This window comes from Oenanthe melanoleuca, chromosome Z (genome assembly GCF_029582105.1).
Source record: "Oenanthe melanoleuca isolate GR-GAL-2019-014 chromosome Z, OMel1.0, whole genome shotgun sequence".
NCBI classification, from domain to species: domain Eukaryota; kingdom Metazoa; phylum Chordata; class Aves; order Passeriformes; family Muscicapidae; genus Oenanthe; species Oenanthe melanoleuca.
The window spans coordinates 20632220-20654711 of NC_079362.1; the positions used below are offsets into that span (position 1 = coordinate 20632220).

Genomic DNA, 22492 nt, shown 5'->3' on the forward strand with positions numbered 1-22492 from the left:
AACTTCCTTCACTTGAATATAACATTACCAGGGACATCTGTCTGTTTACTTGCTTAAAAGAGGATTTTGTTGATTTGCAAAATAGTCTGCTTGCACTGAATCAAAATTAATGCTAATAATGCTGGTAGAACCTGGTAAGTAATGGAGCCCAACAGCCTCTGCTTTGATAAGAATAGTCCTCATCTTTTTCTTCTTGTCAAATGAACAGCTGAACCAAAAGGCACATCGTTGTTGTGGGATTTTTTGTTGTTTTTTTTTTTTTTTTTATTTTTTTCCCGGGAAGATTCTGTAGTACAGATTTATTGGAAAGCAGAACTGTAAAAATTATTTCTGTATAGAAACTTTGAAAAAGAGAATATGTGAACGTTCTCCCTCAGTTTTACAGCAGGAGAGATCTGCTTGCATGCTGTAGGAGGAAAGATCCTCTGGTTTCATACAGGAAGGTCCAGACAGTTTTACTAAGCTGGCTATATTTGAAATGTAGATTTTATTGTTTGAAGAAATTTCTTGCCTTCTTAGATGACTCTGATTCTTAAAATCAAATAGCTTTGCCTTTCTGTGCATTTCTTCATATACAATTTGAGGTGTCAGGATTTTCAAGCTGGAAAAAAAGCATTTGAAGCAGGTGCCTGAGAGAAAAAAAAGGGCAGCTTTTTGATTAGTTATTTTTAACTTGGGGAATATTTGGGTTTTGGTTTTCTTTGTTCTGAGTGTGTTAGAATGGAAAATGAAACAGTAACCATTGTGGGAAGATGAAGTACAGATGTCACTGAGAAGGTTTTTCAGTCAATCAGTATCCCTAGTAATATATTTGCATCTTTAAAAGAACAATTTAGAACAGGCATGAGAAAAGTGTGGATGAGAATAAAAACTGGGATTAACAGGTAGAAATGTAGAATTGCAGCTATTACACCACTTTGCCTAGTCTGATTGAACATATATGGAACCATAAAATACTGAAAAATTAAGTCAAATACTTGTGTATTTCTAGTGGTCCAGTGTATGTAGCATAAAGTAGTTAGAGTCTTTCAACTAACAAACTCTGTTTCATGAGGAAACTATATACTTTCTGCATGAAGAAAATGGATGCTTCAGAAATTCAAACTGAATGTGTGGTTTAGTCTTTTGGCCTTAGTCTAATTTTTGAAGTGGTTTACCCAAGGGGAGGTTGTTGATTTTTCCTTTAGGTGCAAAAGTAAATGTCACTCTAAAAGACAAATTCTGATTTACCCACAAACTGTGTAGTCCACGCAGGGAATTATCAGGTAAAGGCCTGTGACTAATTATGGAAGGAGTAGAGGCTACACTTGAATAGTTATAGAAGAGGTATTTTACCAGATTTTGGACATTTCAAGGCCAGAGCTGTTGATGAAGGGTATAGTGGCTAATCTGCTACAAGCTAAATAGTGAAAGGAGGAGAAGGCTGCATGAAAAATGGTGGCTTAATGATGTTAGATAGCATCAGCATATTTTTGTTTTCCTTACTCTAGAGAGGCTCAAGTGGCCAGGAGCTAGTAAAGGGGTCTGTGAGGAGCTCTGAAGTTCAGCTGCAGCTTCCAGCTGTGACTCCCAGACCATGAGTTGGAAGATGAGCCTCAGTGAAAAGGAGAGTTGAGGGTGCAGTAATAACATTGAACATTGTGCATCTGATGCTGAAGTGAGCAATATGAAAGTCGATTTAGTGTGGATTATTTTTAAAAATCTACATGACAAGATGTAAGATCATAGGCTTTACTACTGTAAAAATGATCTGTACCCAGGGTAGTTACAATGAACCCAAAATCAAGGTCAATTTTGAATGGTAATCTCCTAAAGATTTTATTTTTGTATTTAATCAAATAGAGGTAGAGCACTTGACCTCAAGTAAAATATAATTTTTTTAACAGGAACAGAGAATAAAAAGACATTGCTAGAAGACAGGCATTAACCCACTATATATTATACTAATTACTGGATATAGGGTATGCAGCAGTGTATGTGGGTTTTTCAGCCTCTGGCTTTGATGTCTTCGTGGTCCTTATTAGAATGGTAACATGAAAGGTTTTTTTTTTCTTTCCTCCCACCACGCTGCTCAGTAACTTCAGAACAATCTTTGTGTTCGTCTGTAGCCCCACAATGCTGTGGTAAATATGTGCATGTGTCTGTATGGCATCAATCTGTACTGCATTTACAGATTCCAACAACTGTCATGGTATAAATAACCCTGTCACATTTTCCTGATTTCATTGCTTTTGCCCCAGATGAAACAAACTGTGTGTTGAAGTCCATAAGGAGATGATAGCATTTAACTGTGTGGTGTAATTTCATTCTGGTGTTGATTGATGGCATGTCACCTACCATGGGAGGTACTAAATGGAAGGTTTCAGGCTTTGATTTGACTGAATTCCTTTTTTGAAATCTGAAGGGAATGTTATTAGTGCTGTTGTGTTAAAACTGTGTATCATGAGTGCACCTTTTAAAATACATGGCAATACTAATCAAAATTATTGTGATGTGAATGCATTTCGATAGAGGGAAACAAATTTATGTAAAGCTTTGGAGAATTTAATCTTTATTCTACAGGTTTTATGCAGTATATGTAAAAAATATCAGGGGAGAAGTCTAATATCTCAAAGGTAAAGTGAAATAACAACAGATACAGAGTGAATGTAAAACATAGCCTGTAAAACCATGGATATTGTGTTACAAACTTGGACACAAGTGAGAGCCTGCATTGCACCTTTTTCATACTTCATTTTGAATACCTCATTTCAGGAGAGAGAGAGAGAGAGATCACTGCATTCCTACAAGTGCTTGGAGATTTTTTTAGACATGATTAGCATTTTCTTAATCCAAATGAGATTACTGAAGAATGAGCTCACCTGTTTTGTTCCTTTTAGAGCTCAGAACAACACAGGGGTTATAAAATCACAGAGCTGTCACTGTTTCAAGAAGTCAGTGCTCCCTCCTGTAAGTAGTCCTGGATTTGCTTTGGCATTTTGCAGTCACCTCTCATGTGTGGATGTTTTCCAAGCTAGAATTGTGTTCAATTACACAACAAATCAACTGCTCTTGTGCTCCTGCAGTCCACTTACTCCATCTACAACATCGATGGGACTCTGTAATGTATCGTCCTCCATCCCACTAGCTCCAAAACCAGCATTTGTTAGAACTTTTTTTTTTATTTTATGACAGTGAATGGGAAAATCCAAACTTTGGAAGTTTAGTTTATACAGTGTATTGGCACAGAATTAGTACTTAACCCCACAGATTTGACTCTCCTCCTGCTCTCACCCCAAAGACTAAAACATGTGGTCTTCCTTGGTTTCACCTGCTCTTTGTTTACCCTCCTTTGTCAAAACAGTTATCTTCATAAAGCATTAAGGTCTTTTGTTGTAGTGGTCTGGACAGGTCAGTTCAGAAGCAGGAAGAATCATCTGGCCCCAGTGGATGTGTTAGAGGTCTTGATTACTCAATTTGAGAACTTCTTTTATTTTTGTCTCACAGATAACTTTCTTTCTGCTGATAAAGGGAATTAAAAGATTCCTGGCTACACATATCATGTACACAGCTTTTTAAATCATGGCAATGCCTGACAATTTGGCATTTTGTGCAATCCCTTTTATAGTTAATTGGAATTATTGATAGGACAGGCTGATAGGAACAAAAAAGTATCCCTCTTGTACAGGAAAAAAATCAAAAAGAAAATAAGTTTGTGAGAGTTTAGAAAGAATTATTACTAACCAGGTGCTGTAAAACTGTATCACATATGCACGAGAAAAGCATTGCCAGAATTACAAATAGCAGGGCAAAAGGAAAACCAAGAAGATAAAACCTTAATGAAGAAGAAGCAATGGGAAATTTTGGGGGAGTAAGAGTACAGTACAACAGGCAAGTTGGAACTGCTAGATTGTTTGTTTGGGTTTTTTTTTAGTGTGGTTTGGGCGACAGTACATTTAACGAAGCAAGATGCAGGAGATAAAGGGGGCTGTGAGGACAAAAACTGCCATGGTTTGTAGCACAGCTGCTGAGGCTTCATTGGGATGAGGGCCCTTGAATCTATCAGTAAGAGAACTGACTTCAGGCTGTTAAGCTGTAAGACTCTGTTAGAAGCTCTGCACCTCTCCCCTTTAAAACTGAAAGAATGGTTGTTTTTATTTCCCTGGCCACATCAGGGTCATCTCTGAGATAATCTGTTTGTGAGTGGATCAGATGGCCACTCTGATTGCTTTTCCTACAGGCTCAGAATTTAATTAGTTGAACTGGTGGTTTTTTGTTGTATAACACATTTGGAAGTCCATATGCAGTAGTTGTTTTCTGCAGGACACTTTGTACCTCATGTATTTATTAATCTGTGCAGCTGGATCAGATGAGGAAGCTAGGTGGTAATTTGAGCACAGGCCATGGGATAAACATGGGCTGTAGCTGATAGATTACTTCAGAGAATCACTGAAACTTAACAGGTTAATCATTTAGCTGTGATTGTAGGGTTGAATGCTAGATTGCTTTGAGAAAATTCCATTAATATAATTATACTTATGCAATCAAATCTTTTAATCCAGAATGAATTGCAAGGTTCACATGCTTAGTTTCAAATAAGATACAGTCCCTTGAGCTATCTGGTTGATAGAGAGAATCATAGATTAACTGAGGCTCTAGGGAATTTCTGGAGGTCACTGGGCACAACCTTCCACTGGAGGCAGAGCCAGCTTTAAAGTTGGATCCAAATTCGAAGTTAGATGAGGTTGCTCAGGCTTTTCTTGGTCACATTGGTAGTGTCTTTGAGAGTGGTGGTACCACTACTTCTCTAGTACTTTAGTATTTGGCCACACTTGCTGTGTCAATCCAAGTGAGACTTCCCCTTGATGCTGTTTGTGTCTCTTGCCCTCTTCTCTTCTGCTGTGCATCCTCAAGAAGAGCCTGGCTCTGTCTCCTCCATAACTATCCAGTAACAAATTACACATCTTGGTGAGGGCCACTGTTACTTTGATCAAACCTAGCACTCTCAATACCTCTTTGGTGTCAGGTGCTCCACCTCCCTAACCATGCTGGTTACAGCCTGTAGGACCTGTCTTGGTTTGTCAGCTCCTTTTTGGGGAGATATTGGGCAGCCCAGTACTGTTCACTGTATTCCACATAAGGGAAGAAAGTACTTTGGTTTCAAATTCTACAAGTACTTTTTCATCTTCTGAATTTGTTGTACTGAAGACTTAGTTTCCCAATCTTCCTTTCCTTTACCTGTTGATGATAGCATTTGGTGTATTGTAGTCCCTACACCTTTGGGTTGTTTTCCTTGGGGATTTTGCAGACAATGGACTGCCACAAATGAGACAGAGGTTTGAGACCAGGAGCAAAAGTCAGTGAATCTCTGCAGAATCAAAAGATATACCTGGGTATGGGAAGGGCCTTGCATGTTCATTTGGTAAAGCTGCATTCTTTGCCACTACTACTGCCAAGTGTAGTAAGAGGCTAAATTAATTGCTTCTAAGAATAAGGACTGTTTTGTTATATATAAGCCAGGAGTAGCTCAAGGAAAATGTAATGCTGAAACACTAATTGTAATTTGCAATTTTTATCCAAAAAGACACAACATTTCTTTTATCAGTATCGATTTATTATTCGGCCAGATCTTCCATTAAATATTAGGGTTTCAGAAGGGTTCTTAAATTCTGCTTTTTGAGAAGCTAAATGCATCCCCTCTCCACTCAGTCATTTCTTGTTCCTCTAATAATAAATAAAGCAAATGAAAACTATATTCCAGGTGTTATTTTGAACTTCTGGAATGATATTTTGCTACAATTAGACTAAGAAGTGTTGCAAGAAGGGAGCATTTCATAAAGAGAAATATTTTTATGCTATTTCAAGAAACAACTTCTGGTTTTCATGTTTCCATACTCAATAGAAGTAGTAGGCTAAAGTAATTTATTTCATAATGGCTTTAAAGCAAAAATTTTCCTTTTTCATATTTAAAGATTATTTTTTCACGTTTGCATATTGACTAGATACTTCACAGATCCAACAGTATCCAGCAGTAGTACTGTTATTAGTAGCAATTGCTGTTTATGTGTTTGTAAGAAATTTGAGTACTTCAACTGGCTGTTCTGCATTAATCAGTAGCACTAATCTGAACAATAGCCTTATACATATTGACACAAAGGTGTTGTGTTTTTTTTTTATGGTGGAAAATCTGAAAGTTACAGATGTTCATGTTTTCTTGGTTTGCATAATTATGTTTGATGAATTGTGTTTTTTAATGGTAGGTGTACACTTCCTGTTTTGTGGAGGCATCTGTGTCATGACTACAGAACAGGATACACAGTGGGATTAGCAATAAAATGCAACTGCCAAAAACTTGGTTGTTTTAATCATCATGTGAGCAAAAGCATAAGCCTTAAACCCGTTGTCATTTCAAAACAGTCTTGCATTGAGGGAGAAGGAGAGACCTGTTCTTTGAGATATTCATTCTACATTCATAACTTCGAGAAGTTTTCTCACAAATTTTGTTCCTATCCCTAAGATTGCCTGCCAGGGTTGGGTTGTGTTTTGACTGAGTTTCATCAGTTAATTCCCTGTCCCAGTTCTGGTGTGTGGTTCATTTCTAGTGCTTGAGTGGCAGGCAGTGGGAAGTAGAGGGCTCCCATCTCTGGGTGGCTGTTGGATTCAGTCTAGGGAGCTTGGGGTTCAAATCTTCCCCACGGAACTGTTTCAGCAGAAGCAATATAGAGGATTGGATACACACTGTACAAACTAATTTAATTTTCCCTACCTTTTGCAGAGTTTGTAGCTTTTCAGATTAGCAGTGAAAGATCAGATAGTCTGTTTTGCATAGCAGTAGGGGAAACCTACATTTCAGTTTGACAGATAATATTCAAATGTCAGAGATTCTGCAGAGTCCTGTTCCTGCTGGCAGCTTGCAGTTACGAGAATAAATTGCAGTAAAGTGAAAATAACCACCTCATTTATTTGAGAGCATTTATCCTTGAAAGGTTTGAAACCTGAAATTCCAGGGACATAATCTTAGATGATTTTATATATCTATAAAGGCCAGTAGTTGCAAGTTTCTCTAAGGCATTGTCAGCTGCTTGCAATTTCAGTGAATCTCTAAGAATGTGATACCCTCAAGTCCCTCTCCCAAAATACATACATATTCTTGTATTATTTCACACAGGAATTAATAAAGAACTGACTTACTGCATGCACAGACAAGCATCCACTTAATTAACTTCAAAGAGGTGTGGAGAAACTCTGAAAAATGCAGAAACTCCATTGTTTTAAAACCTGAGGCTTTCATGAGGAGCTGTTTTGCTTTTGCTGTGTCCACTTTGCAAAACTATTCTACAAAAATAATTTTATTTGTAGAAAGAATAAAATTTTGGTTTAATATTAACAGAAGTGAGTAGATGACACTGGTGAATATTTCAGCTACTGATTCCAAGGGCTGCTTTTTACTACTTGCCAGTAAGAAAATGAATGGATGTTTCTGTTCCCTTAGAAAGATTAGTTTTAAAAACATTCACTGGGAAATAGTGATGTAGACTTCTTTAGGAGCTTGAAACAATGAATCATAAATTTGAGCATCTGCGAACAGAAATGGTGGATAGCTCAGGAAGAGGTAAGAATAAAGTTTGATTCTGGTGTCTTGTGGTAAGATGTCCTCATCAAGCTCACAGCCTGATCCTCAAAACTGGAAATTAGAGATTTAAATTCTGTGATGAAAGACATTGTATCCTGGATGTATGTTTTAAACTCACCTTTCTTTCGCAACAAGCAGTTGGTATCAAAATCAGTAACTTGCAGTTAAATGTTGATCCCTTTGTTGTGATTTTACCTGATGCCATGCAGCTCGGGAGGAGAGGACAATATTCTGTTGAGGAAAAGAGAAAGTATTGACACTTCTATTTCAGTGCAAATGTTTGAAATTTTGATTGATGGTGTTTCTATTCACCACTTGAGGGCTTTCCTTGTCCCGGTTCAAATTTGCATTCCCTCCTTCTTAATATGGGTAATGATCTTGGAAATCTCAAGGTGTCACAACCTTTCTTGCTATTGTATACTCTTTCATAGCTGATCAATTGTGTCCGTTGTCATTGATGTCAGTGTGAAGTAAAGAAGCTAAATTGTCAAATTTTGCAGCAGTCAACAGTTATAAAAATCCATGCAGTCAAGTCTCATATGCTTTGCCCCAAGAAGAGAATTACTAAGTATATTCAGGTTTAACAAATCATAGAAGAGTAGAGGCTGAAAAGGGACCTCTGGAGGCTGTCCAGTTTTTAGTCAGTAAATATACTTGTGACCTTTAAAAATAAATAGGATTACTACTGCTTTCCTAGATAACAAAGTTCTGTATCCAGATAGTACTGCTTCCTGATGTAAAAGAGAATGATGGCGTCAGACATAATGTTCAAGAAAGATTCAATTTTTAGATTATGTTGCTAACAGTATTGGAGAGCTAATTTTTCTCTTATGTTTTATATTCCACTAGAACTTAATTACATTAGTGAAAGCAAAACCAAACTCTTAAGATATGTGGGGAGGTGGACGGGTGTTTTGACAGTCTTAATTTATGTTTGAGAGTTTTGGTGTTGTTAATTCAAATATTTTAAAAGTGGGTTTGGGTGGCACTAGTGGGAACAAAGAGAAGTCAAAGCAAAGCCTGTGAAAGATGTACTTGGGTTTTGGAGAGCCTGTTCTGACCTGACAGGTAGAGAGTAGAGAAGGGAAGAAAAGACTCAACCTCTTGGTTCACTACTGGATGTTTGGATAAAGGTCATGGCAGTTGTAGTATGGATACGGAGGAAACAGGCTGTAGCTACTAAATAATGGGAAAAGAACTTTAAACTCAGGGGTTGTTTTATTTTGCTCCTTGCAGAATAGGAAAGTAAACATGTGTCCTGGGTTGGTGTTGTGTCTGCTCCTCTCCCGCCCCCACACCTCTCTGTCTGCATGAAAATTACTATTTCAGCCACCAAGTGTAGTCTTCCATAATGGCATGCCCATGAGTGATTGGTATGGTAGGTACACAAAGAACATATTCCCTGCACAGCCATGTGTTGAATACCATAAAATTTATCCCTTGTGCTACAAAACAGGAAAAAGAGCAGTGAAAAATTAAAAACTGAAAAAGAGATGAAGGGTGCCACTAGTGTCTTAGGCCTAAAGAACAGCTAATATCAGATAAGTAAAATTCTTAGATGGGATATTTTCTTGTGTTTTATAATCTACATTTCAATGTTGATATTGGAAATGAATGTACCAAAAAGACACCTGAAAACTGAAAGGCCTTAGAATCACTACTGGATTTTATGTAGCTGACCTGTACCTGTGGCAGTCTTCAGTGCCTTGAAAGTTAGTTTTATATATACTTATATATAATATATATATATATATATATATATATATATATATATATATATATATATATAATATTTACTCACAGACATAAAGTGAATGGTAGCAATGCAGCCTACTTTAAACATTACAATGAAAGATAGATACTGAGGGACTCCCATCATCTCTGTAAGAAACAGACAGTGTAGCTGCAGAATGACAGGGAGAAGAACAGAGAACCAGAACTAGAATTACAGGAAAAACATTATTAACTAGTTTCAAAGACATTGTAAGATCCCTCACAAACTTGTGTGTCATTTCAACTCCCTGAAGCCTCTGCTTTGACTTTCTTTACATATGATTCAAATACATGCCTTTTGCATTTTGACAGCCAGATTGTGATGTTTGCCTTGTGATTGAGTTCCCCCACCCTCTCATGCCAGATTGGCATCTCGTCTGGACCTTCCAGTTCATTGTTTTTTTGCAACATGTATCTTAGTCTTAAATTTTACCCCTGCCCCCATGTCAGATTTAATTCTCTCCAGTGGATTCCAGGCTAGTGGGCTCTGAGGTTTTTCTTCTGCGTTCAAGACAGGAACTCTTTTTTTATATGTATGCAGTTCCTGTGCCTACAGCTAAGTGTTTTGAGGTTTATTTTTTTTTTTTTTGAGAAAACATTATTTTTGCTAGGATGGTTGTAAGAACAATTAGGTACCACTCTTTTAAATTTCAAGTTTAGTGTGCCACTTGACTTAGGAAGCTTGGCTCTGTGGCCTTGCTGAAGTTTGGTATGTGTTTCTAAGGCTGGAGAAAATATAGAGTACCTGCATGGCATTTGATTGGTTGGAAAGAATGACATAAGATACACTTAATTTCCTATGAAATGATTTGTCAGTATTACTGTTCACTGTGCATGAACACCTGGTAGATACAGAGGAACCTGATACAGCCCTGAAAAGGCCAACTGCTGAAATATACAGGCTGCATATTTAACAGCACTGCACCAGTTGTTACATTCCAACAAGGATAACAAATGGTGGCAGAGGACTGAAATACCAAATTAAGTTCATGACACTGCTCTGTGTGACTGTCATTTTTTCAGCTTAATATCCAGCATATTCTGAAATATTCTGAGAGCAGTCATCAGAGGTTAGTCTGATTTTTTTTTTCCCTCCTTTTAGAAGCTGCACTGTTAATTAAAATGCCATGCAGAGGTTTTGAGGAAAATGGCTTTTAGGAGGCTCTTTTAAATTTCTAAATCAGCTACAGTATATATATCATGTGATGCACAGGCTGGCTGTGGGAAGCACAAGCATGCAAAACCAGAATAACTTGTTGGCACTGACTGCTCCCATGGGACTGCAAAATTCTGCAGCGTTCTTATTGGAAATAGCATCGTTCCTTGCTGCTCTACCCAGCCTTAACCTTCAGGTACATTTTTGGCAGTTCTTCTCACCTCTTGACCAAAAAACATTTTGCTTTCTGGGCTTTTTAATGGTTTGGTTTTGTTTTTGCAGCTAGAATGATGATCATCTTTTGTGTTTCATAAAATTTTGGACATTATCATACACTGATGTTACAATTAAATAGCAAAATCCAGAAGCGTATAACAATATCACATGTTTTGCATATATATTGGCAATGACTTACTGAGCATCTTATTGAGTGAAAAGAAGTTGCTCTGTGTTTGCTGGCTTTTCTTTTATTTTTCCCATGTTTCTGCAGATGAATATATGCTCACTTTCAGTATGAGTATGCAGGTCAGACATACTCAGTATTTTCAAAAATGCTTCATCAGCCATATTTTTTTCTTAAAATGCTTGATTAACTGTTGCTCCAGAGTGAGACTTGCAGCCTCATAGCTGACTTCCAAATCCAGTAAGACTGCTCATGCAATATTTGCCATGCATAAAGCTTGGCTTCAGATGGGGTGTTTTTCCTTTTGAAAGTCTTCCAGTGTGAATGCTAGAGCTAGTGCACATTGCTTGAATAATTAACATTCTCATCGTATGCTCAGTTGGTAACAATTATGGTAAGACAGAATTTAGTACAATTTACTTTACCTGTTAGGAGACTTGTAGGCAAATGCTACTCATGAAAGAATGCTTTGTATGTATTGAGAATTTTAGCTTAAACTGTTTTCTATTTAAAATTGGTATTCATATATAAATCCCTCTTTTTAAACACAAGGTGCCAAGTAAAATATTTGATCTTCCAATACGGACGTTGTGTACATGAATTAAAAAAGTGTAGAGGTGCATGTGAAAGAAGCAAGTACTGTACAAGGGCCCTTATTTGAGTTTTTTTTTTTTTTTTTTCATTCCTCCTTCTCCACTTATCCATTTGCTGTGTGGGTTTTCCACTGCCTGATGCTGCTTGCCCAACCTATGTGCCCTGCTGATGTCCTTCTGTCAATAAACTCTGTGGCTGTCCTGGTCTCTTCCCACTCCTGCCCTCAGCCAGCTGTGAAGTTGCAGTCCCAGTGTCTGAGGTTGAAGAGTGAAAGCTCTTGAGAGTGCTTCTGGTCTTGCATGTCTGCTACAAGCCTCAGTTTTCATCAGCTTTTGGAAAGCCAATAAGTGAACAAACGCTTGTGAGTGTGGAGACTGGCCAATATGCTGAAGTGGCTGTTTGGGAACTGCTGTATTTTTGGAAGGAGTTCTAGAAGAATTTTGGGAATGATTGTAAGAATTTTAGCATACCTTTCACCCAGGAAACTTTGAAGCACTCAGATAAGAATCAAAACACCGACGCGCCTCTTAAAATAGAAAAAAGAAAACAGCATTAAAAAACCTTTTTGAAACTGTGACTCACTCAAACAGTTATTAAGAAGAAGCCATATATATATATATATATATATCATTTGGCAACTAAAAAATCAACTTACCTTCGTATCTGAAGAATTCCTAGTCTGTATCCAACCACTTAAGTTTTCCAATCATATTGCCATGTAATAAGTATATTACGAAAATTGTTACAGGTTTATAACTGGTTTTGCTTATTTTGTACTTCAGGTCTTGGTTGTTCAGTGGTACTAACTCTTGTAGTTTATCACTATTGGAGCTTTACCTTACTGAAGTCATGTATTTATGCATGAATTCATATATTTTTTATGTACAAATACTTCTGTATTTGTTTGGTTTTTTTTTTACATTTCTGGCCTGTATCATTCCTGAAAGCAAGGGCAGACCTGTGAAGACCCAGAAAGCAGAAGGCAAAAAAAAGATTAAAAATTCAGTAATTCTTTTATTCTTTCGTATCTAGGCAGTCTCATGATTTTGGAGGTGCATGACTCATGATCACATACGCTCAGCATAACGCTAATTCCACTTGATTTCAAGTTGCCTCCCTCCAGGGAAATGGTGTTCTTTCACTACAGGAGTCTGACTGAACATGCAATTTGTATGGCATGTGCAGGCTTTTAGCTGTAGCTCTCACTCACCGTCTGTAGAGAAGAAAACACACACACATGCACACGGGATTCCTGGTGGGAAGTCCATTCCCACATTTCTCAGTGCTATGTGATAGCCTTCCAAACGCTGCCTGAAGCCCTCAGTGCTGTCTCTCTCCTCTCAAGCCCATGTCAGTGTTTTTGTTTTCCCAAAAGCCCTCATCGTTTTTGGGCCTTACTCCTACAGCACGTGATGTGCTGGTCACTAAAATGAGAACTGGGTCTCAGGGAGCAGGGTTTCACAGTCATAGTTTCTCTTCCTTTGGGACTGTTCTGTCAACACAGTGAGTCTCAGAAAGCTCAGCTCTTGACTTGACCATGGAATTTATGATGGTTTACTGTAATTTTTTGCTGGATCCTTTTTTTCCCCCTGCTCCTTCATTATGAGAAGTTTAAAAATAGTCTGTGACTCAAGTATTCATTGTCAAGGTGCATGAGATTGCATACACTCAGCTGCAAGTGATGTTGAATCCACCATAGACTGTTGTCTTGTGGAAAATAATGAGCTAGGTTTTTCCCAAATACTACTTTTTGTTTTCTTTTTTCTTTTTTCTTTTTTTTTTTTAAATATAATTTAAATAGAGTTGAGACATAGGGTATGTGGTAATACTGTAATAGTAATTTGCCACAATGGAGGGAGGTGTGCTAGCTTCCAAGTGAGGGAAAAGTCAGCATTCCAGCCATAAGTATGAGCCTTCTTGTACTTTTATAGCAGTCTCCTGAGACTCTATTAACCACAATTTTAAATTTTCACTGAAAGTTTACGCTTCCCCCACAGTTTATGGGAAACCTCTGTATGGTAAAATATTTTGGGAAAAACACATCCAGAATGCTATATGTCCAGTGTGTTTATTCATTTTAATACACAAAATACCATGGTAAATACATATACTGTGTGCTTGGCTGTGAAAATCTAGAAGTTTCATAATTGCTAAGCTCACACCTTTTACAGGAGGCTGTCTCTAGCACCCTGCTTTGCTCATTTACATAATAAATTAGGAGATTTTGCAGATGTCTGCATTATTCCCAAGATTGATCCTGTGAATTTCAAAGTAATGGAATTGAGATTTCTTCTGAGAGCCTTTCCTCTTGGAGTATGTTGTTCTGTGGGGGTGTGGCTTTACTGTACCCAACTGTGTAGTTCGTGCAGAAAATGACATGCTATTGATTTAAAAGGGGTATTTTTTTATGATAACCTTTTAAAAAGTAAAGTATAAAACTGCAGAGGAAAGAAATTAGACCTATAAAGAGCAGTCATGAGGTATACCAAACTGTGAGATGCTGAAAATGAGTGGGATTACTCTCAGGTCGTCAGAGAAATGTCACTATTTCAGCTTGAAGTGCAAGGATGTAACCGCTCAACAGGAAAGGTGTGGTCAGACATCCAGGCCAGCTTCTGTAATCACTTTCAGAAGGTGGCTACATACAGGCATATGTAAATGCACCTGTAAAAAGGTGCATTTTCAGGTGCTTGTATCTGAAATTGCAGTCAAATTTTGAAAGGGGGTGCCCAGCAGCCCTCACATTGGGAACGCTGCCCTCCCCAGCACAGCCTGAGGCAGGCACCTCTGGTACTGAGCATCTCCACCTCCAGAGACCACCTTAATGTTTTCACCTCTTCTTGGCAAGTCACCTGTGCTCTCAAGTCACAGGGCCTTTCTTCTCCCTCGCTGCCTGTGAGTTGTTCAGTCATCAGTGGGCAGGAGCAGCCCTCAGCGTTGCACTGCTTGCTCAGCGCTGCAATTTCCTTTCAGCTCTCTCTTCGAGGAAGTGAAACCACTGAGATGTGTTTTTGCATTTTGAGGTGCCAAAGCAAAATGAAGCACTGCAGGCAGGAGGGAAAGGTAGCTGAGAAGAGCTGCCCTTACAGCGAGGAGGAAAACCCCATATTCGCTCTGTGATAGCTTCTGACAGTATTTCAAAGCACATGATAAAGTGTGCGCTGGATTTACCAGAATAAATACGCCACAGGCCAGTCTTCACCTTGGGTATTTTGCTTCTCTTTCTGCTGTCAGCAATAAAAAACTGCAATTACATTAGATGAACAAGTAAGTCATAGTTTTACTGTTATTTAAGGAAGTATGTGTGCTAATTCTCAAGAAGCTCTATAACCTTATTGCTTAAACTGAGTATTTTAAGTCTTTTTGTCATTGGTAAGGAGGAAAAATTCTGATTATAGGCTACAAAGAGTTAGCAAGTTCCTTTTTCAGGTTGGTTGAAATACTGAAGTATGAAATGCACATATTTAGCGATTATACTAGAACTCGTGTAACAGCACAGGGAAAATGAAGCTAATTTCTGGTGTATTTACAGCAAAGTAGATAGAAAGTAAGCCATTTTAGATAGCCCCAAAACTTAGACAGATATTAGGAAAATACCATTAAGAGTTCAGCAGCTTTTGGAATGGAACAATTCTTGTTTCGGTTAGCAAAGGTGACTACATGTAGAGCTGCAATTTGTAAGATGTAAAATTATGTAATATATAGGGGTTTTTGTTGGAATAATAGGATTTTTTTTGTTGAAAAACTGAAAAATATTTAGCATACTGCCATGCTTTCAGTTTCTTGTAATTGATACCTTTGCAGTTTATTGTATTAGAACTATACCTGAGTGTTTACATGACTTTTTGGAGGCAGGTTATGTGGATTTAGAAATATAGAATTGTCCAGGCTGGAATTACAGTGGAGCATTCAGTGTGATAGTATTTTGTAAGAATGCCTGCAGCGTCCTGGGAAAAAAATGCTTAAAAATACAGATATATTGTATCATGTAAGTTTTTCTCTGCGAAATTTTTGAAAGATAACATTGAAACAGTAACTGCTATAAGTAGGAACATCTGTATCTGTGTCCAGTGTCAGAAAAAAGACATCATGAGTATTAATAAGACGACTTTTAAGTAATGAAAGTTATGAAATAACAGTTGATATTCCTGTTTTGGAAGGGAAAAAAAGTTATCATTCATCAGTAGATCTTTGTAAAGCATTGGCTGTTGAGTTCTAGTATTTGATCACCCTTTGGAAAACTTGGATTAATTTTATGTTGATAGTAACCATTGCAGTTTTAGCTTTAAAAACACAGAAAGCAAATCACGTATTTTCAATTCAAAATGACTGCTCAGCATCTTTAATGTCTTCCTGTATCTTTGTGGTTGAGAAGTGTGTCTGTCTTGTGATCTTGAGTGCTTTGCCCAACATAGTTAACAAGGGGTTCTTTGGTTTTTTGAGTGTCTTCTTGTAGTGAAGATTTTTAAAAATGTGCTCAGACACTTCAAAACAAACTACTGATATGCACTGAAAGTTTTAATAACAAACCTGCTTGAAGGTTTATGGGATGATAAAAAAAGGAGCTTGTTATTAAGTTTCTCAAAGATACTCTTGAATTAAAAATACAGATTTGTGTTTCATGTCCTGAAGGACAAGTTTCTTCTATTTGCTGGAACCCCTGAGGCACCCTGTGTCTGAACACACCCAGCTGCCCACATACCAGCAGTTAAGAGGAAACCTTTTCCAAATTCAGGGACTTACTGTCTGACATCTGCAGAGTTGATGTTTTCATTAAAAGAAAAAAAAAAAAAACTTCCATCCCCTGTGTTTGCTAAGCAAACCTTTCATATGTATAGTAAATGTAAACAGATGTAGTCTTCCTTTGCCTGTCTGAGACTCCAGGAGAGCTGCAGCACAAAGGCAGCCATTTCCCAGACAATTCTACCTGAAAAAACCAACTCACATGTGTCCTCATTGAGGAGCTGCTGCCAAGGGAGTGTGCTTTAAAAAACTGTTGCTGACAACAGAAAACATGATAACATTTCGCAATTCAAGTTTCTGAAGGACTGTTTGGGGTCTTTTAAGTGTCTGAACAAAAGTACAGTTCAAACATTGTTTTAGAGGTGGAAATGTGGTCTAGGATCTACTTCATTGGTCACAGGATGATATTTTTAAAAGGTTGTGCTCACAATTGTGTTAGCAATGACAATCCCTAGAAAGTAAACGCCTTGCTTTTACTGCATAAAATATAGGACATAGAAATGTTAATCTGTACTTGCTAGTGTCTTCAGATTCCATCCAGAGAATCTCAGTGCTGTTTGCTGACCAGGGATTTTTGCCTTTTTTTTTTTTTGGTATTTCTACATGGATATGTATACATATCTATACATATCTACAGATATGTATAAAATAGATATCTAAAAAAATAAATTAATGTCTGGTGTCTGCATTCATGGTCATGTAAAATGCTAATGGTCACTGAATTGTTAGCTTTGTTTGAGTAGCAGTGCTTATTTGTCACGATATTGGGACCATCCTAGCTTCAGATTTCATTATGAATGCAAGAATCAGAGTAGATTTGTCACTCATCTGATTAAATAGGGACAGCTTTATTGTCTCAATTTGATATTCCATCAATCCATATATAGAGATCTTCTAAACCATTTTTGAGCAATTTCACTTGGTATTTTCTCAAAAGTATAACAGTCTGAAAGAATGTAAACCTAAAGAGAAGAGAGTTTTGGGGACATAAATGTGGGAGTTTTTCTGCAATTACGCTGCATTATTTTTGTGACGTTTTGTGAGACTATCGTGAATGTGTAAATACAGAAATATTCCTCAACCTTGCTGTCCAGAGACTGTCTGTTTGGAAGTACTGACTGCACACTTTTTTCTTTCCCTAGTGGCCACAGATGTCTTCAACTCCAAAAGTCTGGCCATTCAGGCCCAGAAGAAGATCCTTGGAAAAATGGTGTCCAAATCAATAGCAACTACTTTGATCGATGATACAAGCAGTGATGTTTTGGATGAGCTTTACAGAGTAACAAAGGAATACACACAAAATAAGAAAGAAGCAGAGAAGATCATCAAAAACCTCATAAAAATAGTCCTCAAATTGGCAATTCTCTACAGGAACAACCAGTTTAATCAGGATGAAATCGCACTGATGGAGAAATTCAAGAAGAAAGTTCATCAGCTGGCTAAGACCGTGGTCAGTTTCCATCAGGTGGATTATACCTTTGACAGGAACTTTTTGTCCAAACTGTTGAATGAATGTAGGGAGCTGCTTCATGAAATCATTCAGCGTCACCTAACTGCGAAGTCACACGGACGCGTCAACAATGTGTTTGATCACTTCTCTGATTGTGAATTTTTGGCTGCCTTGTACAATCCCTTTGGACCTTATAAAATCCATTTGCAGAAACTTTGTGATGGGGTCAACAAAATGCTAGATGAGGGGAACATATAAGTACTTGTATTAGAGGTGACTGCCTATGAGTTATTTGTAGATGGAACACTGTTGATTTATGAAGGAATAAGGGAGCATGCAAAGAGGTTTTTTTACATTATGACAAATCTTTCCTAAAATCTTTATTAATTAATTTCTTACTATGCGCTATCTGTTGCTATTCACAGTCCATCTGGAAGAAAATCTGCACATGACTTTTTTTTACTGTGCTTTGCCTATGGAAACAGCTTGATAAAGACAACCAAACAGAATGGTTCAAGTAGAGTTAGAGTCTTGTAAGATAGATACACAAACCAAAGCAACATGCTGTCAGACAATCCGCATCTTTCATAGATTTACGGCATTAATTCTAAATTATCACAAACCAGTAATGTTGGTAACAGACTATCATGATGATGGTACACTCTGTAATTTCTTTATTTTACTTGTAAAATAGGCATATATGATTCAGTTATAGTCTTTTATGCTCTCTGCACAGATAACAGCTTCCTAGTGTTGCCATTATAAAGCATTGAGTTTTAAATAAAATCATGATGCTGTCACATAGAGTCTTAAGAGCAGGCTTGTGCATCTCCAGCTCAGAGGTGAAAACTTCCTGTCTGCAAGGCAGGATCTCCCAAGTAGAGACCCTTGTAGACCTGCACAGGTGCTTGCTTCCTTTGACTACATGGGGATTATTTGAGGAATAAGCTACAGGAAAATAGCTGAACTGGGGAAGAGCATTCCCAAGAAACTGCTTGTAGTACAGAATTTTAACTCTGCTATGATAAGATAAAACACAGTGACTTCTCTGTGCAATTCCTTAAGATATTTAGAATTCTGCTAGTAGAATCATAGAATCAATCATTTGGGTTGGAAGGGTCACAGTTCTTTTTGAAAAGATGTGGTCAGTATATTTGATATACTAGTCTGATGTGTATGATGATGTGATAAATTGCAAGCCAATTTGCTTTGTGTACAATGAAAGTAGAAACAGATATTAGTATTATCATTGTGTTATATACTATTTAACTAATGGAAAAATGGAATTTTAAATAAATTGTTTTCTTCTTTTCTTACTTCCTACCTTTTATCCTTCTTTTTCTTCTTCATCTTCTCTTTGCCTTGACATTGGGGATAAAAAATGTGACTTTCTAGACACTGTAATGTACCTAAAAGCATGAAGTTAATACATTTCAAACAGCCAAAGACTTTTTGTTAGGAAGCATATAAAGAATTTGCTGTTTATTTAATTGCCAGTGTTTTTGCTGTTTGCTGTGTCCTTTTGTTTTAATGAGTAAACCAAAGAATATTTGCACTCCAAACTTCTCTTGTCTTATTTTTTCCCCTTACCATATTTTAAATTTTAAATTCTGCCAGCAACAAAACCATTGCAACATCTGACATACGGCTTCAGCATTACTTGTGACTTTTTAAGAGAGAAATTTAAGTTTTACTCATGTTAAGTTGGTCATTAGACGCTCAATATTCCTGGAAATGTTCCAGGGAAATGTGCCAGAGAAATGTTTTCAAAATGTGAACTCATTTTATGGAAGCCACTGGTGTTCAACAGAGAGAGAAGATTGATGTACTACTTGTCTGGAAAACAACTGGGAACTGATGTAAGGACAGTACACCAGAATTTGCCAAGAAGTAACTTATTAGGTTGACATCTGAAGGAGTATCATGTAAGATCCCTTCTCTAAACAGTAGGTATTTACTGTTTAGGTAAAGCACCTAAACACTGTGTCTGTCCATCAGAAGTCATGTATGGAGTAGATTGCACAAATTATGAAGAGTTTAGTTTCTGGCGTATTTATTTTATCTTCCTACCAATTCTTCCTACTAGGGTGAGAATAAAAAGGAACTTGAATTCTAGCAGTTAAAACAGTTTTATCTACAAATCCTATTTTTAAGTTAAGAGATTCTCCCAACATAGCATAGTTTTTAATGAATGGTAACAGTTACTGTAAGGAGGAGACAGTACCTTTATTAGAACCAGGTGTATTACATGCATGTATCATGTAAAGCATGGAAGATTATCTTTGGCCATGAACCAGAATATTTTGATTGCTCAAATTTGAATTTTCTCTGGGATAAAAATTGCTGAAATAATCTTTGTACATTGATAATTAACACCTACTTGCATGTATATGAGTCATGTATATTTTCAGTACCCAGGATCTTACTGAGCTGCACTGTTGGCCATTTACTTGTTAGAAAAAGTGAAGATTGCCCATGGAGGTCTGATTATAAGCATGAAAACTTGACAGCTAAGAGAACTTATGTTTAGCTCACAATTGAGTTACATTTTTCTGAGATGCTGTAACAATGGTCCTTGTCTGGCATTCATTTGAATTACAAAAAAAGTGAGTTCCATAATGATGAAAAAACCAGTTGTGTTGGGTTTCCAAACACCTACCATGTACTTCTGACATGACAGCACTCAAGCTGTACACTTTTGCAGTTATTTTTTTCCTGCAGCATACATAAATAGTAGTTTTGATTATGAAAATTCAGAAATAAACTGACAGCATTTTTGCCTGTTGTACACTTGTATGAAGGCATTGACCCTCTAGCAGAAACTTGACATAGTCAAGATTTTAAAAACAGTGGTACTGTTTAATTAGGGGTAGTGTAATCCCATAATTAAGTATTTCAAAATTGATAATACTGTGTTTTAATAGGGTAATAATTACTAATACTTTAAAATCCAGTCATCATAGATTCATTTTACAATGGGCATCTAAATCTCAATACCTCAGGTGATGTGTATTATTAATGTCCTTTCAACACTTAATTAATATGTAAAGCCTAATGCCATCAAAATACACGTTGTTGAAGTTTTGGAACTTAAATGTAATTTTATAGTATTCTAGAGACATTGCAAAAGTGCTAAGTCAGGTCTTGGATGTATTTTACGAGATGTAAACAAACATGATCTCATCCATACAATGAAAACAAAATATAGGGAGTTTATCAGGGCAATTTTGTGTGGGCTTTTGGCCACCCCTTCATTATGTCTGTATGCACAGACAAACAAAAAGACAGAATTGGGTAAATTACAAGCCTTATTCTTGGTCTTGAGTTCTCTTGAGATTTATCTCCATTTAGGAGGTGCAGAGATCATCAGGAATCTGGAAGCTTTCAGCAACTGATGTGGGGTGATTTGTGGTTTTGGTTTGGTTTTTTTCCCCCTGAAAATATCAAATCATTTCTCCTCTAAAAAAAGATCCAACCCCACCCATAAATTCTTGTAAAACAATGGAGCGAGAGGATGGCCAATTGCTTTCTCATCTCTCTCCCTAGTGAGATTACACTTTCCCAAGAAAACAGGGAACTGATTGTGATGGCAGTTGGCTTCAGTCACTTTCCAGCCCCTTCTTTGACTTTAGAGGTAAACTGGAACTCTGCATGTAGCTCTTCAGGGACCAGAGTGTACTAATTTTTGGGGTCTGGCATAGGGGGGTTCTCCCTAATTCGTTGTCAGAGAGGACAGTGCTAAGAGTACACTGCATGGGCTGGGGTGGTCTCTCTATGATGAGCACAGCTTTCCTTTGCCTTTTGCTGCTTTCTGAGCAGCTGACACAACTGGCCAACTCCTTTCCTACTGCTCTTACCCCAAGTTTACATTACATGGTAATCTAAGGAGAGCACTAGATAGACTACATTATCTGCTTCACTTAATGAAAAAAAAATAAACACTGCTTTTCAGTTTCACTGGGTTTGTTTTTTTTGCGGGGGGTGGTGGGTAGGGTTGGGTTTTTAATGTAATTTGATCTCTGAAAGAATAATCTATGTCTTGATTTATCTGTTAGTACTGTTTTGGCTATAATCTATACCGTCACCAGTGTAACAAGCATGTAGCTGTGATTTCATTACATATATTTCTAAGCCTTTTTTGTTTTTTTCCCAGAAGTGCTTTTGAATATATTACAGAGGGTATACTTCACATACATGAGATGAAGATTCCTGTTTGCATAACCATTTGCAGAAAAGCTTTGCTACAACTGCTTTTTATTGAGATTAGGGCAGGTCAGCCAACATTCATGGTTAAGTGGCAAACATCTGTGTTCTGGATAAAAACACTGTCAAAAGAGATTATAATTGTCCCGGAAAGTTCTGTAATATCTTGCTTCTATGCATTTCACATAAATGAAATTTCTTTTGGGAGGGGAAAGTTTCCTATTTATCTTAAAACCAAATTGCTGTGCAAAACCACACTGTGACTATTACTCAAAAAGTTTAGACTTAATAATGTAATTATTTTCAGTTTATGAAAAAAAAGACACCAAAATCCAACAGAACATGAAAACTTGCATTTGAAAGAGGTTTTGAAATAATCATCCATTCTAATATTCTAATCTTTTCATGCTGAATTTTGCAAACTGCAGTTGAAATTATATTGCAGCTTTGTAATTAATATATAGTATTACATACTAGAGGCTAACATGATTTTTTAATGTCTATTAAAACAAAGGAATAGTATCTCCATACACAGTATGTCAATGAGCTTTCTTTTCC

At 37.1% G+C, this 22492-nt stretch overlaps 1 protein-coding gene across 4 annotated transcripts in view; it reads left to right on the plus strand.

The window, feature by feature from the left end:
* Positions 1–19287, plus strand: part of TNFAIP8 (TNF alpha induced protein 8) — a 57866-nt gene extending 38579 nt beyond the window's left edge. For 3 of the 4 annotated variants that reach the window (XM_056514198.1, XM_056514200.1, XM_056514197.1), the window contains one exon: positions 17424–19287. In XM_056514198.1, the coding sequence (XP_056370173.1) occupies positions 17424–17989 (566 nt within the window). In that variant the 3' untranslated portion in view covers positions 17990–19287. Of the gene's footprint in view, positions 1–14538; positions 14806–17423 lie in introns of those variants that run through there. The other variant, XM_056514201.1, reaches the window with a different exon arrangement.
* Positions 19288–22492: the final 3205 nt, after the last annotated feature.